The sequence below is a fragment of the Eucyclogobius newberryi genome, unplaced genomic scaffold (assembly GCF_026437365.1).
Source record: "Eucyclogobius newberryi isolate DKJ021-1_F unplaced genomic scaffold, fEucNew1.0.hap1 SCAF_22, whole genome shotgun sequence".
In the NCBI taxonomy this organism is placed as follows: domain Eukaryota; kingdom Metazoa; phylum Chordata; class Actinopteri; order Gobiiformes; family Gobiidae; genus Eucyclogobius; species Eucyclogobius newberryi.
This window is the reverse complement of record NW_027315857.1, coordinates 7678740-7696934: the sequence shown is the minus strand read 5'-3', so window position 1 is coordinate 7696934 and position 18195 is coordinate 7678740. Positions and strand designations below refer to the sequence as shown.

The 18195-nt window shown below is 38.7% G+C and overlaps 1 protein-coding gene across 4 annotated transcripts in view; it reads right to left on the bottom strand.

Annotated features, from left to right (window-relative positions):
* Positions 1–4114: 4114 nt before the first annotated feature.
* LOC140372062 (multiple PDZ domain protein) overlaps positions 4115–18195 on the bottom strand; it is a 55328-nt gene continuing 41247 nt past the window's right edge. For all 4 annotated transcript variants that reach the window (XM_072459330.1, XM_072459331.1, XM_072459332.1 and 1 more), the window contains 15 exons: positions 17249–17290; positions 16117–16194; positions 15240–15342; positions 15012–15157; positions 12830–12913; positions 11261–11454; positions 11112–11126; positions 10231–10378; positions 10046–10132; positions 9860–9950; positions 8352–8515; positions 7126–7230; positions 6680–6777; positions 5803–5926; positions 4115–5719 (listed from right to left, as the gene is read on the bottom strand). In XM_072459330.1, coding sequence (XP_072315431.1) covers positions 5573–5719; positions 5803–5926; positions 6680–6777; positions 7126–7230; positions 8352–8515; positions 9860–9950; positions 10046–10132; positions 10231–10378; positions 11112–11126; positions 11261–11454; positions 12830–12913; positions 15012–15157; positions 15240–15342; positions 16117–16194; positions 17249–17290 — 1626 coding nt within the window. In that variant the 3' untranslated portion in view covers positions 4115–5572. The remainder of the gene's footprint in view (positions 5720–5802; positions 5927–6679; positions 6778–7125; positions 7231–8351; positions 8516–9859; positions 9951–10045; positions 10133–10230; positions 10379–11111; positions 11127–11260; positions 11455–12829; positions 12914–15011; positions 15158–15239; positions 15343–16116; positions 16195–17248; positions 17291–18195) is intronic.

Below are 18195 nucleotides of genomic sequence, written 5' to 3'. Positions count from 1 at the left end.
GCACACGGCCATTTCAAACATTCCGATCTTTATTAGTCTGGTAAATGGCAGAGTTTAGAAACGCCTCGAGATCACCACAAGATTATGATGATGATGAACAGTGTTGACACATGACACAGTTGACTCGACCGCGTTGTCACCAGCCCACACCCAGTTTGAACACAATTACCTGCATTGTCTGCAGCGCGACAGCAAGTGCACTGCTATTTCAAGCATGAGTGTAAAATGTGATGGTTTCAACTGATAAAAGGAAGTGTGTTGTAAATACTGTACGTTGTGTTACAAGGGAAGAGCTTTAAGTTCTTGTCATGTTACTCTTTTGAACCGTTCACTTGTTTATATAATAGTTTATGGGTGTGAAACAAGAAAGGTGTATCACAAATGGATGAAATAAAATGATAGAAGTAGAGAACAAAATAAATAGTGTTGTATTTTAACTGTACTCTTTATATTAGATGTTCAAACTGTGGCTTTGGGGCAAAGTACAGTTCTCAAACAAATCATTCTTGGGCTTCAAGCATTTTTAAAACTGTTTTTTTTTTTTTTTTTACCCATTATCAAACATTTAGAATGCTTTTGAGCAGGGGTGCCCAACGTTTTTTCACCGAGGGCCGCATTTTGAAACTTGTATGGAGCACAAACAACCCAATCGAATTTGAAAGTGAATCCTTCAAAATTTTGCACTTGACATAGTTTCGATGAGCCTCCACACCTTTAATACTACTTGGAACACTAATAATAGGTTGTTATAACATCAAAATGCTTGAATTTGTCCAATTTTACAGTAAAAAAGTACTACTGTTTGTTGTTTGAACCAAGCTGGAGGGCCGCCAAAAATTGGTCTGAGGGCCACTTTTGGCCCGCGGGCCGTAGTTTGGGTAGCTTTTGAGGATCCAAGCCAGAATAAAAGTCTAATGGCTCGGTTTAACCTGTGGTAAATGCAAGTATTTGAATTATTGACTGTATTTCTCTGGAATATCTCTATTGGTCTATGTCATACAGAAGAACCTCCCTACAACACATATGTACATACAACCTAATCTTAAACCTCACTAAGCTGATAACTGTTGTTACAGATAAGTACGTGTTGACACATAGTAAAATATGTAAAGAAAATACTGTAAACTAAAGTGTTACCAACAGGCTCGACACAATAACACAAGTGCAATACATTTCTACATCAAAAGATCATGATATACAGTCAACTTTATTTCTAAAGCCAGTAAACCCTTTTCTAAATGTAAACATGTTGTTGTAAATGTACAATATCTTGAGCTGTAACTAAAATGTATATTTGTCATAGAAGTTACTCGACTCTCTAAAGCTCAGCTCTTATTGTACTACATAAAAATCACATCAGCAAATCTCACTATAGTGCAAAGAAATGTACACTAAAATATTGAGCACCCAAAAATATATTTCCAGCCTTTATTTATTGAACGATAAGTTGATAAGTTGTAATTGTCGTGACAGGCCTAGTGACCAACTTTGCAAATGTTTTGATTTTAGATGCTGTATAGTCATGGTTACAGCTACAACTACACATCTTAAACGTTTGGCAAATTATAACACATGAACAGATTATACACGCATAAATCCTTCTCATGACTTGTTGAGCGAGATGACCCTTGACCTTTGGCGCAAAACAAAGATGGTTGTCACTGATCATTTCAATGAGACATGACCGCGTTGGACAGGTGCTACAAAGACACTATGTTCTTTTCCTCATTCCTCCAGACGTGGAAACTTTCATGAGAAAACGGACTCTGTGGCGTCTCTGAACTATGCTGGTGCCGGGCCGGCATTTGAAGTCTGCTATCGAGCCATGCTAACTTGTGTGATCAAATTCCTTCTCTTGGTTCAAAGGAGACAAAATATTTCAACTTAAATTAACCTCTAAGAACTCAAAAAGCCTATTAAAAAGTTCAAATCCAGTGGCAAGAAGATTAGATAATACTGCAGTAATGGAGGTAGTTGCACTGTTTTGTGGTGTTGCAAATGATATGCCCATGCCAGGAATAAGTAGGTTGTGGTAAGTATTAGCTAGTAGAAGGTAGCAAGTAGGTGTTAGTGTATTAGTGGTCGTTTATATAGGTTATATAGAAAAAGGTGGGAATAAGATACACAGAAGTAGTGGTAGTAAGACAAGCAAAATGTGTTTGTAGAGCACAATTTGTACAGTGTAAGTAATTCAAAGTGCTTTACACACCAAGAAAATATGCACAATACAAATGAATAGATAAATAAATAAATGCATAAATACCAATAAACCATTTCTGATTCTGAAACAAAAATGTCTAAACAGAGCACTTTTGAGCCTAGATTTGAACGTTGTCATAGATTTTCTCACACCTTCAGGAAGACTGTTCAAGATTTGTGCTGCATAAAACTGAAACGCGTATTCCCTTAGTACTAACTCTGGGGACCAGCAGGACCCGGTTGTACAAGTAGTAGCAGTGGCAGCCGGTAGAAAGTACAGTATAGGTAGTAGTAAAACGTGGTGTCAATCATTCAATCTTTCTTTATAAAACATCTTTCATCCAATGATTGTATTACAAAATGCCTTGTTTTGTCACACAAAAACAATCTTTACCCAGCCAACCACAACCCGCAACTCCCCATGTATACACCGTCACGACCCCAGGAGGTGCCGTGGTTATTTCATTGTTGCCTGACTTTCCCGGTTCATCCTCATGTCCACAAAACTGGTTCATTTGTGTTTTGTGTTTTCTTGAGTCTGGTTATTGTCACGTCCTCACAGATTAAAATAGTGCGCATGAGGCTGAGTACGGATGAACCAGTTGAGAAAGCACCATCAAATGAGCCATCAATGCAACAGGTCCTAATCATATAAAATACCATAAACTATATAAAATGCTGTAAGTACAAATACCAGTTGGTCATTTCTCACTGTAAGAAAAGATCTGTGGCACCATTCTACAGGAAACACTACACCATGTTCCTTTTATTGTTAAGCGTTTGTCGTGACTGAGGGGCAACATATAATCTTACATGAGACGGGCAGGTTCAGACAGGCCCCGCGCTTATAGCAGTACCGCCCCCTCGGCCCCCGGAACCCCACCGAGACCATTAAAGCAACAGGTGCGCTGCTGCTGGTTGTCATGTGCCACGGCAGCTGCAGGTAACCGTCACCTCTGACCTCTCTGCAGCACCGGCGGCCGAATCACCGAATTGGAACCAAACTATTATATAGGAATTCGGTTGCCATAACTCCCCAATGTTTGGAATAAACGGAAGAATGACATGAATCGAGACAGCTGCGCTTGTCGGACAGCTGAGACGCCACATTGAACAGAGCACGTGCTCCAAACAGGCTTTAGTTTCAACACAGAGCCCTATTCAAGTAAAGAATACAGCCTTTTCTGAATGCATCTTGATTATTACCCTTCATGCAGTTTGGTGTTGCTAGGGATTTTTTTGTGAGAATCATCACAATTTTATATTTATTGACAGCAGGACAAAAGAAGGAAATCCGTGATTCTTTCATTGGTTCATTTGTGTTTTGTGTTTTCTTGTTATCTGGCTATTGTCACGTCAGTGCATAAAGCTGAGTACGGATGAACCAGTTGAGAAAGCACCATCAAATGAGACATCAATGCAACAGGTCCTAATCATATAAAATTTCATCAACTATATAAAATGTGTTAAGTACAAATACCAGTTGGTCATTTCTCACTTTAAGAAAAGATCTGCGGAACCATTCTACAGGAAACACTACACCATGTTCCTATTATTGTTAAGCGTTTGTCGTGACAGAGGGTTCATCCAGTTTGGTGTTGGTAGGGATTTTTTGACAAAAGAAGGAAATCCATGATTCTTTCATTCACACTGTCTAATAGAGAACCATTCGTCTGTGCGACAAACTTTATGATATGAAACTTTCTGAAGCATAAAGCAACGTTATTGTGATGCAAACAGCAAAGGAGTTTTTTGGAGTACTACAGTTGGGACTCAAAATAATTTTTTGTTGTTCTAAAATGGTCACAATTCTGCTTTAATTCTCATGATTATTGTGTGACATGAATAATCAGGTATTGATAGCTTTGTTTCTTTGTTTCACCAGCAACAGTGAACAGACAGAGACACAAAAGGCTCAATTCAAAGGTCACTTTTATTTCTTACGTGTGGAAAAAAACACCATTGACAGCGTTTCCATCACGTTACAATGTACAGCAATGTTTCTATAGGTAGACTCCCACCTTGTGACATCTACACACACATTGATCAGCTTTGTTTTCACACATAGTCAGGTCAAAATGAGCTCACCGCCGTTACATAATCCTTCTGACAACTTCAACCTTTGTTCTTTCTTTTCTACAGGAAAGATCGTTTCACTGTGTTCTTTTTAAACAAGTGAGTAATACTTAGCAAAATCCAAATACTGTGACATTTCATCTTTAGCAGCATTATTGAAGAAAATCACAACTATATCCCTTTAAAACACTTATAAACAATATCACACCAAGCTTTCAGAAAGGAAAAGACTTTTAAAATATGAGTGTAACATATCAGCAGCAGTACAAACTACTGCCATTTGTTGATTTAGCCCTTCTGCTGACCTGCTGCTGGCATTATACTCACTGCTGCTTAAGGATATTTAAAAGTACTGACAGCAACATGTCCATATATATCCATACACACACAGCCTTTAAAACAAACTGATAATTACACAGCATTTCAAAATAATAGTGTAAAGAAGTCGCAGCAGTGCAATTCTCCCATTAGCTGTACTGACTGACTGCTATTGGTGTGTCACTGTTTTTAAGACTTAAATATCCATGTAGTATGTCTGAAAGATACAAAAAGTACAAAATCAAAAGTAAAAATATATTGTTTTCCAGTGTAATTAGCAGATGTGGAACACTTAATACTCAACTTCAATTGTTTATGTACATATGTATTTTGTACTTTTTTCTGGTTCTTAGTAGTCAACTGTGCCATATTTTTTAAACATTTGTTCATTCTAACATTTGTATAAAATGGCTTATAGAACTGGGACTGTTCCTGTGAAATAATGCAGGATTAAGTATCCCGGCCTCTTTATAGTTCCATTTCACTCTAGAAAGTTGTGGATTGGAGCCTCAGATGTATGACATATATATCCTACTCAAACATCTCTGAATCAATCAAAATACTGACTTTGAGAAAAAAGAATGAAGAGAGAACATTGCGATAATATGGTTAAAAGCTCAAGTTGATTGAAGTTTACTTAAGTACTTTACTTATATTATGTTCACCTAGCATCACACTCTGCAAACCAGGTCACTGTGAATTAAAATAGTATTGTTCTGTATTTACTTTGCTTTTCTTTCATAAAAGTTCACCTCTTCTAACTAAAATGAGAATATATATGAACACTATCTCTATATAAAGTGGAAGGCCTGATATTTGCATACATCAAAGTGATCAAAGCTACATTGTGTAAAAAACAAACACAGTTCCTCATTCTAACGTGGGTGTCATTTACAGGCGTTTCCTCTTCTTTAAACTACCGTATGCCGATTTGAATACAAAAATAGTGCCATCAGTCCCATGTTCCATCCTTAAACCTTTACGAGAGCACGGTGAGCGTGACGGTTCCTTTGGTCCTCTTCAGAATCCCCACGGCCTCTTCGTGCGTGACTCCGTCCAAACTCTGCCCGTTCACGGCCATGATCTGGTCCCCTCTCTTCAGGCGCCCGTCCTCCGCCGCTGCGCCCTGAGCAAACACAAGCGCCTTGTTAATGACTGTCCCGACGACACACGTTTCCTGGAAAGTAGTAAAGATACGACGGGACGTGCCTTTCCGAATACTGTCTTCACGTAGATGGGCAGGTCTCCGTGTGGGCTGCCGTGACCTCCCACGATGCTGAAACCAAGTCCGTCAGGGCCTCGTTCTAAGTTGATGGACTTGAACTGAGGCGGGCTGAAAAGACAGAGGAGGTGAATCAAAGGTGTGGGACGGGGCTTGAAATGCGTGCCATGGACACAATGAATGGAAAAAAGGCCATTACAAAAAACAATGGATGACACAAACCAATATAATAATCAAGGACTGGGCGGGGTGTATAGTGGACATACAGAAAATGGAGGAAAAAAATCAACATTTGGACTCAATTTGGAACTGGACAAATTTAACAGACTTTGTACAAGGTGGAACCACTATTTGGTCTTTAATGTGTCATGATTTTGATTCTATAAAGTTTTGTGCTACTTGTATTTTTTTATTCTGTCTATTGATCTCTGGTTCGACCGTATTTTCCAGACTATAAGTCGCACCGGCCAAAAAATGCAAAATAGAGAAGAAAAATGTGTAAGTTAATGCGGTTGCAAGTGTGAAAATAACAAATAATATCACAAATAAGTCGTTCCGGAATATAAGTATAAGTATATAAGTATGAATATAAGTATATAGATAAGTCGCACCCCGGCCAAAATATGAAAAAAGGTGCTACATATAGTCTGGAAAATACTATAATATATGTCATATATATATATTTTTTTTACTATATATTAAAAAAAAAGAAAATCAAAGGTAATTAAGTAAGCTAATTTTATATTTTCTAAGTAGTTCTCATATATCATATCTCTGAAAAGCATTACAGTCGGTCTTTATTCACGCCACAATTTTCTTATGAATTCAAATACTCATTATAAAAAAGTTTGTATTTGTTTGTACCCGATGTCGTCCTGGAAGATGGAGCTGGGAGTGAGACCTCCGGCGGCCTGCTCCTGAGACGAGGGCCCCGTCACTGTCGTGTCGCCCCCGGCAACCACCTGCAATCCAACACACACCATTTTTATTACGACTGAAAGGATTTTTCTTTGCACTCTTCTCTTTTATTTCTTAAACTGTTGTGTGATTTCTGTCATTTCTTTGTGATTTGAATGCATGTTTTGCCTGTTGTGTGAAGCACCTTGAATTGCATTGTGTATGAAATGTGCTCTACAAATAAACTTGCCTTTCCATTTACACACTTCACAATCATTTATAAGGGCAATTTGTTTACTTCAAAGGCTGCGGAAGATTTGAAGTAAAGGTGCAGATTATGAAGTCCATCTATAAAGTATTATCTAGTCTGCTGGTTATCTAAGTAGAGCAGAGACAGTGATGTGAGTAGTGACCTCCAGTTGTATCGAGCCCGTGGCGTTCTTCAGCAGAGAAACGGCCTGTGCGTGGGTCATGCCTTCAGCAGACGTCCCGCAGATACTGAGGATCCGGTCCCCGATCTGGGCGGACACAAATGTGGAATGCAAAAACAACTTGAAGTGATTAAACTCATAATTTGACTTATGTTTTTGCTGTCTTCACTTTCTGATTATAGACATAGTTTGGCCAGGGTGCGACTTATACTCCGGAGTGACTTATACGTGATATTATTAACACATTATGATATCATTTTGTTTGTTATTTTCACACTGGCAACCGCATTTCACATGTTGATTATTTTCACATTGACAACCACAAGAGGGCGCTCTAGGCTCTAAGCGACGCAGAAGAAGAATCTGCACTTCCTCTTCCTCTGGAGTTTGTGGAGTTGTTTAGAAGTGACACAGAGGAAGAAGAATTCAATGGATTTAGTGATTTGGGGTAAAACTGATGCTTTGGTAAACTTGTTAGCATGTTCTTTATGCTATAGTTATCTGAATAACTGTTCATATGTTACATTAACATACCAGACACTTACCACAGTTCTGTCTGTGCGTCATGTAGCTGAAGGTGTTAGCGTTAGCATACGTACACTTATTCACCATGTTCTTTAATCTGTTATTTTAAATTGCATTTCAAGATGAAATGTCTGTTCTTGGTCTTAAATTTTATCAATTGCATTTCCCAAAAAACGCGACTTATACTCCAGTGCTGTTTTTTTCTTCCCTACTATGCATTTTTTGGCTGGTGCAACTTATGCTCTTATACTATTGGAAAAGAAAACTTGCAGCAGAGTTATGCTAATTCTATGTGAAAAGTCTTACGATTATGACAATAAATTCCAAGTATAATACAAGTGTTGTTTTGGATTTGACGCAAAACACTATGTCTGAAATAACTGTCCAAAATAACAGCTTTTTCTCACACGTGAACAAATGAAAAGCGGTCTTCTCTATTGAATCCTTGGTTTGTCTCATTCTTTTGTACGAGGCTGTGGTCTGACTGATTTAGTAGGAGATTTATTATCCACGTCAGCGGCGGGGATTGTCTTCTCACAATGGGGTCATATTGTCAATTGTCATTTTAGCGTGAAAGGTCACTGCCAACATTCGTAGGCTCTTGACCTTATCCTGGGGTCGCAATCCGGTCAAGTAAACTGAATAGGACAATCTGCTGATCAGTCCTGTGTTTAAAATATCACCTTGAGTTTTTGGGTTTGCGCTGCGAGGCCAACGGGATTCATCATTGCGATAAATATAGGGATGTCTCCGAGAGGGCTGCCCACTCCCCCAGCAATACTGATGCCCAGAGTGTCCGTGGGACCTTTGGTGAACTCCACGGTTCTGGTGTCAGGCTGGTCCAAAGCTACGAAACAAAAAAATGAAGACAAAAAAACAATTTCTATAGAGAATTAGCAGTAAAATGCGTAATAAGTGCGGACATATTTGCGTCATAAATATTGCCCTATCAATACAATTTCAACTAATTTAAAGGTGGTATGGAAAGGTGGGATTTTTTTCAGCAAATTTTTTATCATATTTCCTCGTGGCGTGGATAAATCATTTGTCCTGCCACGTATCAATCGTAAAACGCACCTACCGCTCACCTGCAGCCGCGTCAGGCTCGTCCCCACGTTTCCGCGTGCCTAAGCGCATGGATCTATCATAATATAGTTCCCTCAGTGTACGGGGCAAAATGAAGACGGAGAAAGACAGTTCGAGCTGACGCAGAAGTGGACAGAAATCTACGGAAGACGAGCGATGCGATGCGCTCCGTTGCGCTAATAAACAAACGCATGTGTGTGTTGTATCAGTCCACACGGGGGAGTGTGCATGCGCACTTCCGCCTGCGTTCTCAAATCGCCGAAAAATCGTCCATACCGCCTTTAAAGGGGCTGAACCCAAATCCTTTCCTATAATTAAGTAAAATTTGTTTAGGGTCAAAATAGGACCGCTGTTTGCTGTTTGCATCCAATTATAAAGCGTAGTTTTCGTCCACAAACCAGGAAGTAACACAATGGTGCACTGTTGGCATGCTAGCTGTTGTTACTGATGGCAAAACTCTGCTTTGGCCTTTGGAAGTTGTGAAAAGCACCAATAAACTATTTATATAATTAGAATGCTAAAAATGTGTAAGGCAAGTTTGGACCGCTGTTAATTTTTTAGAAAATTATTTAATACAGCGTTAATAATTTAAATAACATAAAAAATCACAGAGCGTGTTTCACAACGTTACTGTATATACTGCTGTAAAAATGACTTTTTTTCTTTTCAAATAGTGCTATATCATGGGTTTTCATACTTTGATACTGTCGATGTTGTAAATCCTATTGTACTTTTGTATTTTATTGCTCTAAATCAGGCATGTCCAAACTAGGGCCCGGGGGCCAAATGCAGCCCTCAGACCAATTTTTGTTGGCCCTCCAGCTTCCTGCTATGTTGGCCCAACAACAAAAGGTAGTACTTTTTACAGTGAAATTGGGAAAATTCAGGCATATTGATGTTATACCGACCTAATATGAAAAGTTCTAGGTCTAATTAAAGGTGTGGAGGCTCATCGCAATTACCTCAAATGCAATATTTCTAAAGATTCACTTTGACAACTTGACAAATTCGACATTGTCAAGTTGTTTGTGGCCCTCTGCCCCGTTTAAGTTTCAAAAATGGTGAAAAAAGTTTGGACACCCCTGCTCTAACTGATGATACTTACATTCCAGACTCCTACTGGGTTTGTCGGTGTCGCTGGGGAAAATGCCCGGCTCCAAACCAGATTGCGGGCCCACTTTGGCGCTTGCTTCATTCTGCAGCAATGAAGGACATGTTGTTAGTTGCCAGGAGATTACATTTTAACAAGTAGAATAACGTAGAATTATTCAAATTTTCCGCGTCTAACTACCTGACTGGTCTGAGAGAGTCTTCTTTCAGAGTGGAATGGACCAGCTTTGAATCTTCCTACTTCCATTTTCAACGTCCCGACGCAGCACTGAAAAAAAGCACACAGTGGGACAGTTACGCGTCACTTCTTGTAGTCGTTTTATGCATCCGTTTAGTTAGTAACGCATGGTTGTCAAAAACAGTTACTTTGAGCAGAGCAGCCACAGCTTCCTGGGTGGCAGAGCGCACATCGTCCCCGTTCACCGACAGAATCTGATCCCCCTGCATCAGCCGACCGTCGCTTTCCGCCAAACCGCCTTTCACGATATCGGACACAAAGACTCCCGTGTCGTTCCTGGGAAAAGACGAAGGGAAATTGTTTAAAAGCTGATTTACAATTGAATTCGCAATGGATTTTAATATGGATGCTGGATGTGTAACTCATTTCCACGTGTTTCGACATTAACCCCCCAAAAAAGCTTTGACTTAATGCAACGTGTCAGAATGAGGGATTTTTTTGGCTGTCACACCTCACCACTAATTACCAGTCTGCACTTTCCCACTTTTACCACTAGTTTTCAGTTTCCCTTGTATATTTGTTCCTCCACGTGTGCAGCAAGTGTAAGAAGATAGGTTTTTTTTATAGCTTTCTACACCTAAAACCAAAACCGGTTCTAGTTTATATCAAGCCAAATGCAAGTCCTTTTTGACTTTCCTACAAAGGCTGAAATCAAAAGAGCACTCTGCAACTTTTCTGGCAGGAGATCTGGCTCTGGAGCTGTTATTATTGTGTCTGGAATGTTCCACAGTATGGCATTAAACATGTCTTTCTTGCCTTTTTAATTACTGGGGTTTTTCATGCTCAAAAATGCATTTAAAAACTTTTTACGCCTTCATGGGACACATCACTCCACCGATCTGGCCTGTAACTTGACCTGTCATCTGCCTCAACAACCACCCTACACCAGAAAAGTTACATAGTGCACCTTTAATTCAAATTGACTACATCAATTCAGCTTTCAAGGCGGCAACTGCAAATTCCATACATTTAAGACCAAGCAAATCACACTTTTTTTTTTGTTCTTTACCTGTGTTCCCGCGATCTGCATTAAAGAAAAACAAGTTTAACAGTTAACATATGTTTCCTTATTGAAAACATATTAAACATACTGACGCTACACCTACACTACTCTCTAACGCTACGTCAAACCCAAACCCAAAGCGGAACGTGGCTGACCTCCGGCCCACGATGCTCAGACCCAGGCCCTGTCCCGGTCTCTTCTGCAGCTCCACAGAGAAGGAGTCCCACAAGTCTTCCTCTTTGTACTGGGCCTCGTCCCTGTAGACCGAGAGCCGGACCTTCTGCGGGGTCTGGCGCAGGACGTTTATGGCTTCGTCGTGCGTGGCCGCTCGCAAGTCGATGCCGTTCACCTGGAAGCGCAAAGGAACATTAAAAAAAACGGTGTGTGAATGTGGAATTTAAATGGAAATCGTAATTTGAATGGGCACAATTAAGAGATTGTAAGTGAGAGCTGTTATTCAACAAGTTCTCTGCGCCTTCTAATTACAAAATATAAAATGATAAAGATCTCTACAAACATGTTCTTCTTGTGTTAGCTTAGCAGTTCATATTTCAGACTATTTCAGCAAATATTAAGGCTCCAGGACATGTTTGTGTCACTTTAAAGCAGAAATAATCACAAATCTAATCACAAATTGTAATACTGGTCAAATAGATAATTTGATTGGCAATTAAATAATTTTCCTAAATTGTTCATCCCCATATGGATTAATATGTCAATATGACACGTGATTAGTGTGCTCTTTATAAGACTTGGCTGTGTTTAAATCTAAGCTAAAGACCTATGACTGAAATACTTTTACCTGATTTTTAATATTTTAAATACCATGTCAATTTGTTTTTATGTTTTTATTCATTCATTTTGACATAGACTGATTTATATTTTTTTACAAACTATTTTTTTTATTGAATGTGTTTTTAACATTGTAAAGCACTTTGTACTCTATAAATACATTTAATTGATTGATATAAGAAGGTCCATAGTTTGTGGGAAGACTCATGCATTCATAGAAAAATACAGAGCAAAACTGAAAAAGCAAATGTACAATGTGTGTTGCCAAAGTACAAGTCCTGATGTGTTTAAAATGTACTCCCGTCTTTATTTTAAAAACTAAATCTAATGGGCATCCACGTCAGAAAAATCACTATTTCATCTTCATTCAGCCCAGACCAATGACGTGTTTAATATTTCGTCTACTTAACTGGAACATTCTCTTCCCACAGAACACTCACGTACACAATTAGCATGTTTTTTTCTGCCTACTTCAGGCAAAAGGAAATAGCCCATTAAGCCATGCACATTTAAAGTATTTTTCCCTGTAGTCGCAAATAATGCAATGGGAAAGTTCTTTTTTTCCGCAAACTTTTCTTTCACAGCAGATGGGCTTTGGCACATAAATGAATCGCAAAGGGCAATAAAGTCAGGAGTTTGAGTGTGCATGCATGCGTGTGTGTGCCCTTCAGTTCACATCTCCACCCATCGCCTCCCAGCCTGGCGAGGACAGGTCAGAGCAAGGTCAAAACCCTCATACATAACTCACACACAAGCTCTTCGCAACAATTACCCCGGCATTCCTTTCAGTTTTAAAAGTGGGTTAAAAGAACACTGCGCAATCACTAAAATGTCTCTGATTCGTTTGAACGTGGAAAGCCAAGTCCTCGGGCGCTTAATTAAACACTGGCGTATCTAGGTCGTATCCAGTGGTTATTACGCCGGCACGGTACCTCCAGAATTTGGTCCCCGGCCCACAGCCTGCCGTCCTTGGAGGCAGCCCCTTCTTCATAAACCTCGTGGATAATGATGGCCCCCTGCGGAGACACAAAACAACACGAGTCAATAAAGTCGAGGAGAGGTGGAGAATGGGGTGAAGAGGTAATAAAAGACTGCGTTATTCAAGTGTCTCGAGTTAGCTTTTTAGCCATTTCAATGCTGAATGAGTGTTTCTGACGGATACAAGGATGTTAAGCATTTCATTTTCATTAATTTTTACCCGTTTATTTATAAAAAAAAGGCTGCATAGAAACAAAATGGTGTATTTTTTTGCTTTAAGAGGATGTTGTTTGACTTAAAGGAGCACTATGTAACTCATTTATCTTGTATTAACTGCATTACAGGTGCTTTATCAAAATGAAAAACGTGAAAATACTTTAAATGCGTTAAGTGCCACACTGTGGAATATTCTATCTCCCTTTAGACAAGCAGATGGCGTAATCTCCAGAAAGGTTACACAGCGCATCTTTAAGTACACAATAGGGATGCCACGAATATTCGGTTAATTGATCATCGGGATTATTCAGGTCACAGAATCAAAAAACAATAATGCTGTCAAATTAAGAAGCAAAATTACGTATTTTTAGTTCAATCTCTCGTCCAAAAAATAGACCTAAATGTGAAGAACTGCATTTTATCTGGCCGTTTTTGTCAAATTAAACTTTTTGAAAGACGGAATAAAGTTAAATTTGACAAAAAACAGCTAGATAAAATGCAGTTTCTTCACAAACTTGAGGAACAGTAATGAAAGGAAATTAAAGATTTAAACTGTTGTTTAGTTACAGTCTCAAAAATCACAAATGATGTTAAAAATCGTGACGCTTTTTCTCACAATAACCATTACGACATCTACTTTATCTCCGCTTGTGATAACAGTTTCAGCACCACACAGAATCCCAGAGTAGGAAGTATCAGTGGCTGTTTGTTTTGGCCTGTATTTATGCGCCTCCCACCGCTGCGTGCGCACCGGGGTTCAGAGGGGACATTCCAGAGGTAGATATTGTCTGCTGCGGCGAGGCTGGACAATGCAGCGCTCACCCAGGCCTGACTGAGCAGACGGAATGGACGGGCCCAGAGGAGGAGCGCGGCCTGTGACAACATCATTTCCTACATTCCTGAGTTTCCACGGCTATTTCGAACCTATCTCGTGCCGCCAAAGAATCCAAGTGGGTGGCATTAGTGAGTAGCAGCCATGGACCTGAAGAATAATTAAAGACTAATCTAATTAAGTTGAAATTTACTGTAGGAACTGTATTATTGTGTAGCAGCATCACATTCAATACAGAAGTTGCTGATATGTTAGTAGGAGATGTGATGGAAAATATATGAAGCCTCAATTTCACTTTTAATTACTGAAAAAGCATTCCAGTATCAAGTGAAATAGAGATTTTGTATTTATTTTTTTAGATTTATGTTACCACCTGATGCCTATCCAAAGTTTACTCGGGCTTGGGACTGGCCTGAAACTGTGGTATGGAATTTATACATAAATCTACATTAAAAAAATGCAGTTTCGACCACAAAACGTGTCCGGCTTATAGTATAGTTTGGCCTAATAGTTTATTTTTGCAGTTTTGTCGTGTTAGAAGAACGTTTCAAATGTAAATCTGACCCATTGCACAATAAATAACCAAAGGAACAATCGTTTTTTGGAGGTTAATATTTATTGAGGCTGCCTTTTCTTTGCACTTGTTAGATTAGTTTGTACGTTTTGAAGTAAGATAAGATTTGAGCTGTGCAGGGTCACACAAGTTCCACTGCTCACTATAGTTATAAGTGTTTCATTCTGCTTTTTATCTAATTAAGCACATGTTTTGAATGATTTTGTACTTTTAGAAAAGACTTTACCAGGATTATCAAGATTTAGCATTATTGTGTCATGAAGTAGTTGCTATATTATCTATATTAAACCTAGCACTTAACTTTTCTGGCGCAGGGAATGTTTTTTTTCATTCAGATGTCATTGCTTTTTCTGTAATGTTCCACAGTTTTGCTTTTATTTGTCAATCTGTCTATGAATAAAAGCAAGATAGACAACTTTAACCTTTAACTTTACCCCCTCCTACTTTTACATTGACTTCTACACAAGATTTATGCTCCGTTCAGTTGTTTGTTCACGTGTCTTTAGGTTCTTACCAGCAGGGTGTCGCAGCCCCCCACAATACTCAGGCCCAGGCCAGTGCGCCCTTTGGAGATGTCGATGGTGGTCTCGCAGCCCGGGATGATGGGGCAGGTTGTGGGGTCGCAGGCTAACGTGGAGGGAGTGGACGAGCGACTCACGCCTGGGAAAAGACGAACAAATGTAAAAAATTATGAGTAAAAGCGGTTTTGAAATTGGCATTGTTGTTTTGAAGTTAAACTCACTTGTTACGGTTTCCGCCTCTGGTTGACTGTAGGTGCAGGTGATGCTGGGGAAACTGGGGAAACTGGGAAAGCCTTCTGAGTCCAAGACTTCCAGGTCAGAGGTCTGATAACACACAGGGAAGAAAAAAAAAAGAGTTAAAGAAGTTAGACGGATACATTTTTGACTACTTCACAACAAACTTTTGAAACAATGTGTCATTTAAAGGCATAAATATCATTAAAGAAGCAAAAAATAGTAATATTTAACAATATATTGCAATAATAGACAGATCTACATGGGATTTAAGTTGCCTGTTGATGTATTTTGTACCCGATCTTGGTTTATGCCATGGAAAAAAGGCTGTGAATCATTGATCTGCAGTATCAAAAGTACTACCGTATTTTCCGGACTATAAGTCGCACTGGAGTATGAAATGCGGTTGCAAGTGTGAAAATAACAAATAATATCACATAGAAGTTGCTCCGGAGTATAAGTATTTAAGTATAAATATAAGTATAAGTCGCACCTCGGTCAAAACTATGAAAAAAGGTGCAACTTATAGTCTGGAAAATACGGTATTTCCTGCCCAGTGCTAACATTCGATACCTAGCTTTACACACATCCGCAGAATAAATACTACACGTTCTTGTACAAAAACTCTAAAAGTATTCCCAAGTCTTGTGTCTTCAGATTTGAGAACCATAAACAAATCACGACAGAATACTACATCTTTTGAATGGGCAAAAGTACTCGAAAAGTCCTTCAAAACAGGAAAAACACTTTAATAATGTGTCGAGTTGAGGACGACCGGTGAGTCAAACTCGAATGCAAATAACCTAATTATAAAAGTGAATTAACTCAGCGGAGGAGGATTATTCTACTGTTTATTGAGAGTACCTTCCCAGTGTGTCCCATCGCTTCATCGCCACTTTCCGAGTTAGCTTCTTCAAACACATAGGCAGGTTCATTGTCCTCCTGTTATAGAAAAACAAACATCTTTTCTCTTCATTTCCCATATCTGTTTAAAGATATAACACCCGGGACTAGTGTGTTTGAATTAGGGCGCTGCACAGATGGTCCTCTATTTCAAATGTCGGCCCCTGATGCTCTTTCTACCGTATGGGCGATGCTAAAAGGTGCTTTCCAGTAATAATAAACCTTTCATGCTCTTCAGGCGTTGATATTTTGGACTCTTGTAATTCATTTTGATTGATGGTTATCATAAATCTACACCAGCTTTTCCTACTGTTTTTCGTTTTCAATTTTGGCCAAATAAAAGTGAATTAAATTGTGGCAAATTTCGATTAAACCAGGATAATACCAAGTGTAAAAGAAGACAGAATGGAACCAAGACCTTTCCCAAAGCTACTGTACCTAAAACCTAAACTAAGAAGTGGTCAAAACGTGTAATTTGACCTTTAAAAATAGCCGGCCATCTGCGCCTTCACCACAGTTTGAGAACCACTTGTGTAAACTAAGCCTTTTTTTGTCCTTTTCTATTCATTCTACACTGTTTACTTTCTTTCTTTTTTTTTAACAATTTTATTTTTTCATTGGAACATAGAACAACAAAAACGGGAACAACAGAAGAGGGAATAAAACAGAAACAAAAGCAAAAATAAATAAATACAAAAAATAAATAAATAGTGAAAAAAAAAATGAAAAAAAAGAAGAAAAAAAAAGAAAAAGTGCTAAAATAGTTGTAAAAATTTGAAAATAAGGTAGAGGAATTATATATATATTTACACACATATCAAGTTCAGGATAATTGTCCCATTTTGTCCATTGTCTTTTAAACGTGTCTATTTTTAAGTTGCGTCCTGAGGTTATTTTTTTCCATTGTTTACTTTCTTTTTAAGGCTATTTCCTGTCTTCTTTCTCCGTCTTGTCAACTTGTCCTTCTTGAGTGCCCTTTTCAGTCGTCGTTGGTGGTTATTGCCGTGTCGACTTTGGTTTTAAGTGACAGCCACAGTCAATAGTCTGTAGTGAAGAGCTTACTCGCCTGCGCGCTCGCGGCAACGACACTCACCTTTAAGTCGATGATGTCACCGTTAGTGGCCGCGAGTTCAACCTGTAATGAAACAAGTAACAGCCCATTTGTGAACGTCTACACCGCCGTTTGTGGTGTTAGGAGAGACGCAGAGGCCTCGGGCTACACAAACTGTTATTAAGTAAGTCACATAGGACGCTCGGGACAGGTTTTCAGAGAAGTTTAAGGCCTTTTTATTTACTTTTTCTGCACTGCCCTGGTCTCTGTCATTACCTGTTTGTCCTCAGTGCATCAGATTTGTCTTTTTGAACAGACTAATGAGTGAAAAAGGAAATAAAGAAAGAGTGCTAAGCCTAAATATGTATGTTTGCACAATTATGCAACATTATTTTATACTCCAGATAACCGTGTTTTCCGGACTATAAGTCGCACCAGCCAAAAAATGCATAATAGGGATGAAAAAAACATATATAAGTCGCACTGGAGTATGAAATGTGGTTACAAGTGTGAAAATAACAAATAATATCACATATAAGTCGCTCTGGAGTATATAAGTATAAATATAAGTGTAAGTCGCACCCTGGCCAAAACTATGAAAAAGGGTGCGACTTATAGTCCGGAAAATACGGTAAATACATTTAGTCATTCTTTTACATAAATGTTAGTTTGCAAACTTTGCTATAACTTCAAATAAATGAACGTAGCCTTAAAGTCCCCTAAAAGCAAAAACAATATATATTTTTCCTCTAATTATCTAATTATCTTATCAATGTGTGGAACTTATTATGGATCTTTAAATCAATATTCATAACAGCAAATATAATGTATTGACCACAACAGCATGACAAATACTGGATGTGGGTACCGGCCCAAAACATACTCATCATCTTGAATTAGAATCGCTAGTAAAATCATTTGTAGTATTTGTATTACTATAACCGCTACTAACCAGGACTAATCCAGCACAACGTTATCTTTGTTGTAAA